This window comes from Coregonus lavaretus (assembly GCF_964263955.1).
Source record: "Coregonus lavaretus genome assembly, chromosome: 40".
Taxonomy (NCBI): Eukaryota; Metazoa; Chordata; class Actinopteri; order Salmoniformes; family Salmonidae; genus Coregonus; species Coregonus lavaretus.
The window spans coordinates 5,268,775-5,281,248 of NC_140027.1; the positions used below are offsets into that span (position 1 = coordinate 5,268,775).

Sequence of the window (12,474 nt, forward strand, 5' to 3'; positions counted from 1 at the left end):
AGCCACCGTCAGTTATACCCACATACTGTACATTTTGCATCCTTCCATTACATCGTTAGTTTACCTTTTTTTCCTCTGTCACATTTGTGTGGTTGTTCCTGGGGATAGCTAGCAATAGTGGATCATATTAGGCTAATGTATTACAAGTTGGGCAAGAATTTGGGACATGTAGCCAATTTGAATCATTATGGAATGCAGACCATATGTAGCCTGGCGCGCAGTTCAAGACGAATGGACCGTTATCATCAAAGTTACATGATTAGTGAGGATTATTAGGGTAGATTTATAGGACTACTGTTCAACTCCTATTGTACACTTTTCTCACCTTCAAATATTTCAGGCTTGAACAATTGAATTTGGCAACTTTCAGGATAAATCAAACCACTGTATTCTTGATTCACCAATATATTTATTGAGTAAAGGCTCTCCACACCTGTTTTTTATTATTATTCACAGTGGTGTAAAGTACTTAAGTAAAAATACTTTAAGGTACTACTTAAGTCGTTTTTGGGGGGGTATCTGTATTTTACTTTACTATTTATATTTTTTACAACTTTTACTTTTACTTCATTACATTCTACTTTTTACTCCATACATTTTCCCTGACACCGAAAAGTACTCATTACATTTTGAATGAAAGGAAAGGAAAATGGTCCAATTCACGCACTTATCAACAGAACATCCCTGGTCATCTCTACTGCCTCTGACCTGGGGGACTCACTCAAATTCTTCGTATGTAAATTATGTCTGAGTGTTGGAGTGTGCCCCTGGCTATCTGTAAATAAATAAAAAATGAAAATTGTGCCGTCTGGTTTGCTTAATATAAGGAATTTGAAATGATTTATACTTTTACTTTTTACTTTTGATACTTAAGTATATTTCAAACCCAATACTTTTAGACTTTTACTTGAGTCATTTTCTATTAAGGTATCTTTACTTTTACTCAAGTATGACAATTTGGTACTTTTTCCACGACTGATTATTCATAAATACTTTCCTAACCCTAAATAATATACAAGATCAGAGTATTTTTAAATCTACCAATTGGTGCTGAAAAGGAGATGAATATGCGTGTATTTAGGCCTAGATGGCTTTCTTTCTTTGATCCCTAATATTCTGAACTTTTCTCTCCATATATTCTAATAATATGCCATTTAGCAGACGCTTTTATCCAAAGCGACTTACAGTCATGCGTGCATAATGGAAGTTCCTCTCAATGAGGGGTTTCAGTTCAGCACACATTTCAGTCTAGCGTATATTTCACAAGTAGCGATGTATCCAGCCTGTCTTTTGTCCGAGGAAATCCTTATCAACCTGTTACTATAGTAGGTTTTGTGAAGTGTGAACTGTGTATCATGTGGATCATACACTACCAGGGACAAGACCATGGAATTCCACAATTCCTGTGAATGAGATATGCTGTCATCATGTAGCATTCACACCTGCATAGCCGAGATAAGGAGTGTCAAAAGATGAGCAACAATGCTTTTCAGTCACAGTTGAGGCATTTAAGTGAAATACATTGATAACACAATTCATGTCTTCTTACTGTACATTAAACAGAAAAAATAATTTTGCCATAAAACATGGAGTATGAATACCATGCCATAATGTGCTCTAGTAGGACATCTCTGCACTTCAAGTGCCATACTTTTAATTCATTAGCCATCTGCAGAGCAAATGCAGTCATTTGAATTTGCACCACCCACATACCGCACCAAACTGAATTTTTGCGGTGCCTAGTGTGGTGCTCTTTGGCAAAAGGTTGATGCCAACATTGTGCATGGTCAAAAACAAAAATACAGTGTGTAATTTTCCAGTGACATGTTCATACACTCACATACAGTATATTATACACAGCAAGTCAAGGGGGTGGGTTAAAGGGTGGGAAAATGAAGCCAACACAACATACCAACATATTCTAACCCACTACTTCCATTGCCTTAAATTCAGTTAGATTTGTGCAGTGGAGGCTGGAGAGATTGATGGCTTCCTGGAAATAAATCTCTCTCCAAGTAGCTAATAGTTTTACTGTAAACACATCAACCACCATCTTCAGTTTAACTCGTTCCCAAAGTCTCTGAGGATGGATGGTATAATAGTAGTAGCAGCAATGGAAGTCCTAGCAGCTAGCAAGCTTTGGCTCTGGCTTGGTTGCTACCAAAGCTACCATTAAATGGAAGAGAACATCTGAAAAATCATTTTCCTTGATTCCTTAGATGGATATCCTTCCAGCAAGGCACTTGACAGCTTGTCCTCTATTGGTGATGTAACGTATGGGTAATAGCTTTGGGCTCTTTGGTTTTATGTTTGTCTATGCTGTATGGTGCTGTTATATGTGATATGATGAATTCTGAAAATCAGAGGGACCTTTGTAGCCTTATGTTGTTCAATGCATATGGTAGAAATAAACTATCAATTTATAATATAAAACCCCCTATGATTCTACCTCCACTGGACTACAGATATTATAAACTATGGATTCTCTGTCTGATAGAAAGGGTCAATAGTAGCCTACTGACTGTACATTATCTGTATAGCATTCCAGACGTGGACGGGATGCAGTTAGCTGGACTGTCCTGTCCCAGATGGGTCTTTCTCACATTTCGGCTGCTTAAGGGGTGCCTCTGTGTCAGAAGCAGTGGCATGGGAGGACTGAGGAGAAGGCGTGTCAAAGCTCTTCCCCATCCTGCCCCCCTCTCCATACATCCTCTCCTCCCCTGGCCCGGAGGGAGACTCGTGCGTGCGCATGTGCTTGGCCAGGTGGTCGTTGCGCATGAATACGCGGGGGCACATGGTGCAGCTGAACTTCTTGGTGCCGGTGTGCGTCTGCAGGTGTCGCTGAAGTTCGTCGGAGCGTGTGAAACGCTTGCCGCAGAAGAGCCAGTTGCAGACGAAGGGCCGGTCCCCGCTGTGCCAGCGCAGGTGGGCCTTCAGGTGGGAGGTCTTGGCGTAGGCCTTGCCGCAGCCCGGGATGTGGCAGTTGTGCATGTGTTTCCTCCGGTCATCGTCAGTGCTCTGGCCCATCTGCTCGGCGTGGACGCAGTTGGGGCACCGGCACACAGACTGGCCCGAGCCCCTGGAGGCAGAGCGGCGCTGGGGCTTGGGCCGGACCGAGGCGGCACCCTCCTGTGGCTCCTCCAGGGAGTATGACTCCGGCTGCAGGAGCTCAGGTCCTCCCAGCGGCTCCATCTTGAAGCTATCCTGGGGGAAGAGGTGAGCGTGAGCTGAGTGTGAGGCTGGGGCCAGCTGGGCTAGCTGGGCAGGAGTACACAGCTGGGGCTCAGAGCCATAAGGCCCCAGGGAGGACTGCAGCCCCATGGAGCTCTGACCAACTGCCTGTAAGCCCACACCCTGGCCCGCCTGCAGGTCCATCCAGCTCCCTGGCCCGGTGTGGAGGTCCCACCACGAGGGAACGTTCATCTCGTCTGAGCTGCCACTAGGGGGTGCTGTCCGTAACCAGGGTTCATAGGGGTGGGCCATGAGACCAGCTGCTGTCTGTCTTGAAGGCTGAGTCTGGTGAGGAGTGAGCGATTGCCGGGTGGGTCCGGGATGTGGTGGGCTGACTGATAACTGGGTAAAGATGTGTAGGCTACCACATGGCTGGATGGAGAGCTTGAGGGTCCTATTCACGATTACAGACCTGTTGGCAAAAAACCTGAATGTCAAATTGTAAAATGGTGTAGTAAATTCTTGTAAGATGACTACTGCGTCTAGCCAAATGATTTGAAATACTGTCAGGCTACAATGTAACAAACACAAAACATGCAAACACTTGATCTCAAATCCTCCAACCACATGTAATCCCCCCCCCCCAAACCCAACAGACACGCCCCCGTCTCCAAGGACACCCCACCCCAGTTCTCACGCTGCGTGGCCGAGGAGAGAGCAGACAGGATGGGGGGAAGGAGACGATGGGAAACGTGTCCGGACAGAAACCTGCCAAATGCATCCGATGCCAGGTACTTCCCATGGCGGAGGACAGTCAAAGAGAGAGCTAAAGAAAACAACTTCAGCAGCCCTATGAAGAGGCAGAGGCGGAGTGGAGATAAACACGAAAGGTGGCGGGGGAAGGAGGAGAAGAGCGAGAAAGAGAGAGAGGAGTGTTGACAGGAACTGCCCTGTGCAGAGATGGTGATAAAAGGAAGAAGATCCAGGGAGGTAATGGCTGCGGGCCAAGAGCTACAGTATTTGTACGTCTCTGAGGTTTTCGGAGATGAAGCCTAGCAGACAGAAGAACCTGTTTTTTTTATGAATCACACATGATTTACAACAACATCCCTTCAAGGCGACTAACAAAAAATCTCGTTGCAATAAAAAACGCCCCGCCTCCTACACACTGGCGGCAGGAAGCATCAACAGTTGCTGACTGACGGCTTTCAGGAGCCTGCGAACACAAGTCCAACAATAACACAAGAACAATGACTTTATCCATATAATTATGGGAGCGTGCTCTAAGACAGTCAGCATCTTGTCCCCATTTTACTGCAGTGCGTAAACTCCAATGGACCATAGCAATGCTATAATACACACCCCACAAATGAGGTTGCCTTGGAATTTTGAGAGGTGACGGAATGCACCTGTTAAAATTACATTTTTGTCAAAAAGCTGTAACCCAATCTACAGGAGACGCTTACTTGATTCAAAAAATTTTCTGGCTCCAAATTATAAATTGGCGTCCACCCCCCAAATATATGCCATCATTTTTACTGCAGGAAACAGTAAAGGAGTCTAGGTCTGAAGAGGTTACTATCTTGTTCGTCTGAAGATCCTAGGTCGTGATACCATATCTGGGAGAGGGAGACAATATGCATTGGCCACCCAGACAATCAAGCTTCAATAGAAGGGTCAAGGTTCAATGGAAGACCTGCATCCTGTCCCTTGTCCACAAAACCATTAAAGCCAGGCTGAGCAAGCTAATTCCAAAACATACAGAAACTTTGCAAAGATAGCCTACAACTTGTGAGGTTCAGATTCACTCTTATCCCTTCCAGTGCTTGAAATGGAATGAAAAAGGTATCAGTACAAATTTTGAAAAACTGGTACTCAATCAATAGAACATTCGGTGTGCGGATACTCCCTACCAATGAGCACGGGCCCAACTCAAGCGCTGATCCCTTCAATTGATTTTCAATTTGCTGAGACAACAAACAAGGCCTTGAAGACCAACAGGATTACGAGCAATGCTTTGAACTGGTCTTTCCATGGCCCTCTTCAGACACTAGAGAGGAGATGCTCTTGAGTTGGAATGAAATCGTAAAGCGATTAGTTTGGAATTCCAGAATTAGAGGTCTGGTGTTAAAGGTCAAGCTGATTTATTTCACATCGCCCCGGAGCCAGAGCTTCACCGCTGCTCTGTAATTTTGGGGGAATGCGAGTCAGATGCACCGTGGCGTGAAGCGTCCCCCTCTTTCTCTCTCTCTTCCCCCTCCTCTCGTTCGCTCTCTGATATAATAGCCCTGTAAACAAATAAGAGTGGCTGATCCTCCTCCATTCACAAAAGTGGCTGGCTGGAACACTCAAGAGTATCCTGAGGGTAACAGCTGGCATGGGGCCCCTGGGGGAGGGGAGTCGGGGAGGAGGAAGGTGCAGGACGACGACAGGGCCGCGTCGTAAAACCTGCCCGACCAAGACCTAACACAGTCCCCGGTTTACTAGTCTGCCAGAGACAGAGGACGCTCTGCCCTACCAAGACCCAGCAAAGCACCCCTGGTTTACTAGTCTGGAGAAGATGCTCCGGGGGAGGAACGCATCACGGTAGATGACAAACTGACTTTGGGGTTATTCCATGTTGGTTATCGTTCCGATTCAGCCAGTAAAGGGAAAAGTACAAATACAATGTAATAGCAGAATGAGTTTCCCAATGTTTACTGTCACACCCATTAATAAAAACTGATACTGGACCGGAGCTTGTGGATTCTCCATACCTTTTTTTTTACCATCCAAAATGTATTTCTATCAAACACAGACATTTATAATTATCAGTACAGTATGACGTATCTGTACTCCTACTTCTAAATATCTGTGTTTGAATGGTGTTTGAGTTAAGAAAATATTGTAGTTTAGTCTGATATGTGATATAACGTCATAGGTTCCAAGACGTTATTGAAGACTAAGATGGAAAAATGTAATTACAGTACAGATGAGGATTGATAGTGAAAGTGACAACAAGCAATCTCATACACATACGGAAATATATTCCCTTCTACTTTGGTGTCCCTGTAGGATAGTGACTGCCTGACAGTGGTTTGTCTACTAGTATCACAGACAAATGCAACAACCTTGATTTGTCGTTTGTTCATGTGGTTTTACATCAAATGTTGTAAATGTTACGCATTATGTGTCAAAAGTGTAGCATATTTGCAAACACTCTGGCACAGACATGAAATTCCAATTTAAATACTCAATCAAAATATGATGATGGAGTAGAGGAAGTGTCTCAACTAGTGTGTCAATAAATCATCATGACTCATGATACAGAGACAGGTTTACACAGAGCAGCACAATCCATGTGTTGACAGTTGGACATAGAGTACACAAGTGATATGATACCTTCTGTCTCATTGTATTAGACTACGAAATAAACGTCTAATGCACCTTTACATTTCTATGGTTATTGAATGGGAAAACTCACTTGCCACTGTGACAACCGTGAGGCTTAGGGTCCTCTGAGGCATATTGCCTGTCAACTTTGACATTTAAATGTCATTTAGAAAGTCAAGTGCTCTGGTAGGGTTGGCCCCCAAATTCATTTTACAAGTCCCATACACTTAATAACAAATGAGGGTTTCCTTCTTAATCACCTATGTTTGAGGTAAGTATTTAGCTGTTTAACAATAATCCCTAAATTGATCTCCAAGGTTGAGCTTACACAAGTAGGCCTAGTAAAGCGATTATTGTGTAGGCCTATCATACATTGATTGATCAGTAGTCTACTCAAACCCACCCGTAGCTATGTTTCCATTAACTTATGCTGAGGAGTATTTTTTTTGTTCGCTCATACAGGAGTAATACAGTGGGGAGAACAAGTATTTGATACACTGCCGATTTTGCAGGTTTTCCTACTTACAAAGCATGTAGAGGTCTGTAATTTTTATCATAGGTACACTTCAACTGTGAGAGACGGAATCTAAAACAAAAATCCAGAAAATCACATTGTATGATTTTTAAGTAATTCATTTGCATTTTATTGCATGACATAAGTATTTGATACATCAGAAAAGCAGAACTTAATATTTGGTACAGAAACCTTTGTTTGCAATTACAGAGATCATACGTTTCCTGTAGGTCTTGACCAGGTTTGCACACACTGCAGCAGGGATTTTGGCCCACTCCTCCATACAGACCTTCTCCAGATCCTTCAGGTTTCGGGGCTGTCGCTGGGCAATACGGACTTTCAGCTCCCTCCAAAGATTTTCTATTGGGTTCAGGTCTGGAGACTGGCTAGGCCACTCCAGGACCTTGAGATGCTTCTTACGGAGCCACTCCTTAGTTGCCCTGGCTGTGTGTTTCGGGTCATTGTCATGCTGGAAGACCCAGCCACGACCCATCTTCAATGCTCTTACTGAGGGAAGGAGGTTGTTGGCCAAGATCTCGCGATACATGGCCCCATCCATCCTCCCCTCAATACGGTGCAGTCGTCCTGTCCCCTTTGCAGAAACGCATCCCCAAAGAATGATGCTTCCACCTCCATGCTTCACAGTTGGGATGGCGTTCTTGGGGTTGTACTCATCCTTCTTCTTCCCCCAAACACGGCGAGTGGAGTTTAGACCAAAAAGCTCTATTTTTGTCTCATCAGACCACATGACCTTCTCCCATTCCTCCTCTGGATCATCCAGATGGTCATTGGCAAACTTCAGACGGGCCTGGACATGCGCTGGCTTGAGCAGGGGGACCTTGCGTGTGCTGCAGGATTTTAATCCATGACGGCGTAGTGTGTTACTAATGGTTTTCTTTGAGACTGTGGTTCCAGCTCTCTTCAGGTCATTGACCAGGTCCTGCCGTGTAGTTCTGGGCTGATCCCTCACCTTCCTCATGATCATTGATGCCCCACGAGGTGAGATCTTGCATGGAGCCCCAGACCAAGGGTGATTGACCGTCATCTTGAACTTCTTCCATTTTCTAATAATTGCGCCAACAGTTGTTGCCTTCTCACCAAGCTGCTTGCCTATTGTCCTGTAGCCCATCCCAGCCTTGTGCAGGTCTACAATTTTATCCCTGATGTCCTTACACAGCTCTCTGGCCTTGGCCATTTTGGAGAGGTTGGAGTCAGTTTGATTGAGTGTGTGGACAGGTGTCTTTTATACAGGTAACAAGTTCAAACAGGTGCAGTTAATACAGGTAATGAGTGGAGAACAGGAGGGCTTCTTAAAGAAAAACTAACAGGTTTTTGAGAGCCGGAATTCTTACTGGTTGGTAGGTGATCAAATAATTATGTCATGCAATAAAATGCAATAAAATGCAAATTAATTACTTAAAAATCATACAATGTGATTTTCTGGATTTTTGTTTTAGAATCCGTCTCTCACAGTTGAAGTGTACCTATGATAAAAATTACAGACCTCTACATGCTTTGTAAGTAGGAAAACCTGCAAAATCGGCAGTGTATCAAATACTTGTTCTCCCCACTGTATAATTTTGTGATTTTCAATTTATCAAAGGGGTGCTCCCTAGTCCTTGCCGATGACAAGCATACCCATAACATGATGCAGCCACCACCTTGCTTGAAAATATGAAAAGTGGTACTCAGTGATGTGTTGCGTTGGATTTGCCCCAAACATAACATTTTATGGACATAAAGTTAATTTCTTTGCCACATTTCTTGCAGTTTTACTTTAGTGCCTTATTGCAAACAGGATGCATGGTTAGTATTTAGTTTAGTATTGTGGAGTAACTACAATGTTGTTGAACCATCCTACATCTTTTCCTCTCACAGCCATTAAACTCTGTAACTGTTTTAAAGTCACCATTGGACTCATGGTGAAATCCCTGAGCGGTTTCCTTCCTCTCTAGCAACTGAGTTAAGAAGGATGCCTGTATCTTTGTAGTGACTGGGTGTATTGATACACCATCCAAAGTGTAATTAATAACTTCACCATGCTCAAAGAGATATTAAATGTCTGCTTTTTTTTACCAATAGCTATCTACCAATAGGTGCCCTTCTTTGTGAGGCATTGGAAAACCTCCCTGGTCTTTGTGGTTGAATCTGTGTTTGGAATTCACTGCTCGACTGAGGGACCTTAAAGATAATTGTGTGTGGGGTACAGAGACAAGGTAGTCATTCAAAAATCATGTTAAACTTATTATTGCACACAGAGTGAGTCCATGGAACTTATTATGTGACTTGTCAAGCATATTCTTACCCCTGAACTTATTTAGGCTTGCCATAACAAAGGGGTTGAATACTTATTGACTCAAGACATTTCAGCTTTTCATTTTTTATTAATTTGTAAAAATGTCTAAAAACATCATTACACAATCTCAATTTAATCCATTTTAAAGTCATGCTTTAACACAACAAAATGTGGAAAAAGTCAAGGGGTTTGAATACATTCTGAAAGCCCTGTATCTACTGCTGTACATTGCATTCATATACTGGATTCTCGACGTAGCTCACTGTAATATATCTACTGCTGTACATATCATTTTTGGTGTATATACACATAGATTGCATTTGGACTTCTGATACAGTGTTATTTGGGTTGTCAACTGGATTCATTCTGACATTCGTGATTTCTTGTTTCTTGTTTTTGATTATAATTTGTGTACTTAAAATCATCATGTAGCCTAGGATTATATCATTCCCTTTCACTGAATGGGTTGTTCCCTGCCCCTGTTGATTACAAATGAATTACCAAAGTCCTGAATGTCTTGGATCAATCTGGGTTGAAGAGAATCAGCTTGCACTCATAGGCCTACGCAGGTCTATATGAGGCATGATGTAATGTTGTTTTATTTTTGTCAACTAAAAGTCACCTCTTTATGCATTTCAGTCACCATAACATTCATATTGTAGTTTTGTAGTCTACTACAGCATTGTAATATGTTGTATGAGAGAGTGCAAGATAGCCTACTCCCCTATAGAAATTGGTAAACGATGCACTATAACATATTCTAATGACTGGAATACCATTCATTGTAAAAAATAAATTATTACTAAAAAGGTACCTAAAATGCATTTTTGTTGGTTTTGATTGTTGGTTTTGATGGTGATGATGGTTCACCATCATCCTCAGAATATTTTTCAACATTGGAAGGCATACAGATCACTGGTTCTAAATGTTTCCCTCAATCATAATGAATAACCCTGTGTGGGATAACCAATTTCTAAATCGAGGTCTTTGGGGTGGTGAGAACACATTAAAACATGAGAGATTCAACAACCTTTTAGGGCCTCTTTACCTCCTGCTTTATGTTTCATCTGTGACCAGGAAACATTCCCCTAAATATTAACTCAAACTGAAAAGCAGATTTATTCAAATGTCTACTTTATTCTACTTTATTTTGATCCAAATTCTACTATTTTCAAATATGGTATCAACCCCAATCCTTTCCATGAGTGGGGAATGAATTTGAATTAGGCCTACAATAAAATATATATATTTTCATGACTTACATTTGTATGACTTTCATTACAAATTATGAATTGAAATATGTCTTTCCAAATCTAAATTAAAATACAAATTGAAGACAATAAATACTTATACTAAGATATTTCTTTCTGACTTTTTCTTAAAAACAAATACTTTCATATTTCCCATATTTCTTTATTTCAAGTGGTTCAAGTTATTCCAGTTACTGTCCTCTGTTTCATTGTTCATGCAACTATCAATAGGATGTACCCGTCACTTCGATATTGTTCCACTCCACAAGAAATACAATGTAACGGTTACCTCGTTAGTAAACAAGGCGATGCTTACGAAACAAAAACGTTTTTATTAAAACATATATAGCTACCTGTTTATCCAATGGTGCCCGTAGTTCTCTTCCGACGCGATGTAGGAATAGCTTTTTGTAGCCTATTATATTCACTGGTATGAAAATAAATAAATCACCTTGGCAGAAGTTAAGTAAAAGCCTTTGGTAAAAAAAACAACTTCAATAAAGAAATAGATATCCTCGTATATCATAAAGTTTCCTCCATCTCGAGCGGTACAGGTGAGACAAGACAACGCTTCCACGTACAGGTAAGCATACACTCAATGGTGGCAAAGTTTATAATAGGCTATGTATCTTTTTCTTTTCGCAGGCTCCGCCCTCTTTCGGTGTGTGTTTTACCTTTGAAGATACGCTCGCGCGGCTGTAGCTAAGGAAGTGTACATGTGCATGGCTCACTTACGTTACAACGTTCAGACGCATGAGAAAGTTGACAACTCTTTGAACACTCTTGTTACATAATTTTGGATTGTCTCAGTGTATAATACTTGTATTTCAAATGGCTTTAATGTTTGCCCACTGCGACTTACTTTCAGAAACACGTTATTCAAAGCATTTGACCTGTCAAATAAAAAAAATACTATAATGAATTATATCGCAATGGACTGATGCATTACTAGAAGCTGGTCACTTACAATACAGTAGCCTACTTGTTTATTAGATTGCTTGTTAAAAATAATAAATCATTTATAACTGAATAAACTGGGAATCATTAAAAAACATCACAAATCCTGGTTTTGAAGCTGAGTTCACCTATACATGTCACCCACCTTATTGACCCCATGGTGACACAGTGGCATCTGGTACCATTGCAATAGTCATTATTGTCACTGAACTGGTCACCATGTAGGCTCCTATGTCATCCTATGTAAACTACTGGCAACAGGTCTCTATAGCACAGATAGCTCTTCATTGTTATGTGTACATAATCTACTGTAACCTGTTTAGATCTAACCTTCAGTATCAGTTCAATTCTCAATCGTCAAGAGACCACAATTTACAAAACAGTGTATCATATCTTTTCATCTACTGCATGTTACAGGCAGTGTAGGTGCCTTATCAAAGCTCAGTGGTGCCCGAATACATAGCTGGTCCTCTTACTTTTGCCAAATGAGAGGAAACACTTGTTAACTGTTGTCTGTCATACCAATGAAAATACTGATTATATTGAATACAATCACATTGTTACATCTCTCCCTAAACATAACATCACCACTCTTCACAGTTTTATCAGCCTCTTCTTCTAAAGGTTTTATTTTTTCCCTCTCAGTTAATTCCTTTCCTGTCACAGCATGTTGGTGGAGTGACTTCAAATCAACTGACAAACAGAGACCACAGACAGACCGGCGGGAAGTGGTTTACTTACTTACTGCCATCTTCTTCTCTATCTCTGAAGCAGCAGTTTTTAAAACGCTGAGTTTGTACCAATGATGCATGTACAGTGTGTCTATGGTTTGGACTGCAACATAATAGGATACAGATGTATTTTGTTTTGCATCATATTATGAAATATTGACTCTGATTCACGTTTTCTGTAAA

The 12,474-nt window shown here is 41.7% G+C and overlaps 1 protein-coding gene across 1 annotated transcript; it reads right to left on the reverse strand.

Annotated features, from left to right (window-relative positions):
- Nucleotides 1–1,103: 1,103 nt before the first annotated feature.
- LOC311113324 (transcription factor Sp6-like) lies at nucleotides 1,104–11,200 on the reverse strand. Its single transcript, XM_084156545.1, has 2 exons — nucleotides 10,957–11,200; nucleotides 1,104–3,643 (listed from the first exon to the last, which is right to left on the reverse strand). The coding sequence occupies exon 2, from the start codon at nucleotides 3,481–3,483 to the stop codon at nucleotides 2,566–2,568; it is 918 nt and encodes a 305-aa protein (XP_084012671.1). The 5' UTR covers nucleotides 3,484–3,643; nucleotides 10,957–11,200; the 3' UTR covers nucleotides 1,104–2,565.
- Between the last annotated feature and the right edge of the window lie 1,274 nt (nucleotides 11,201–12,474).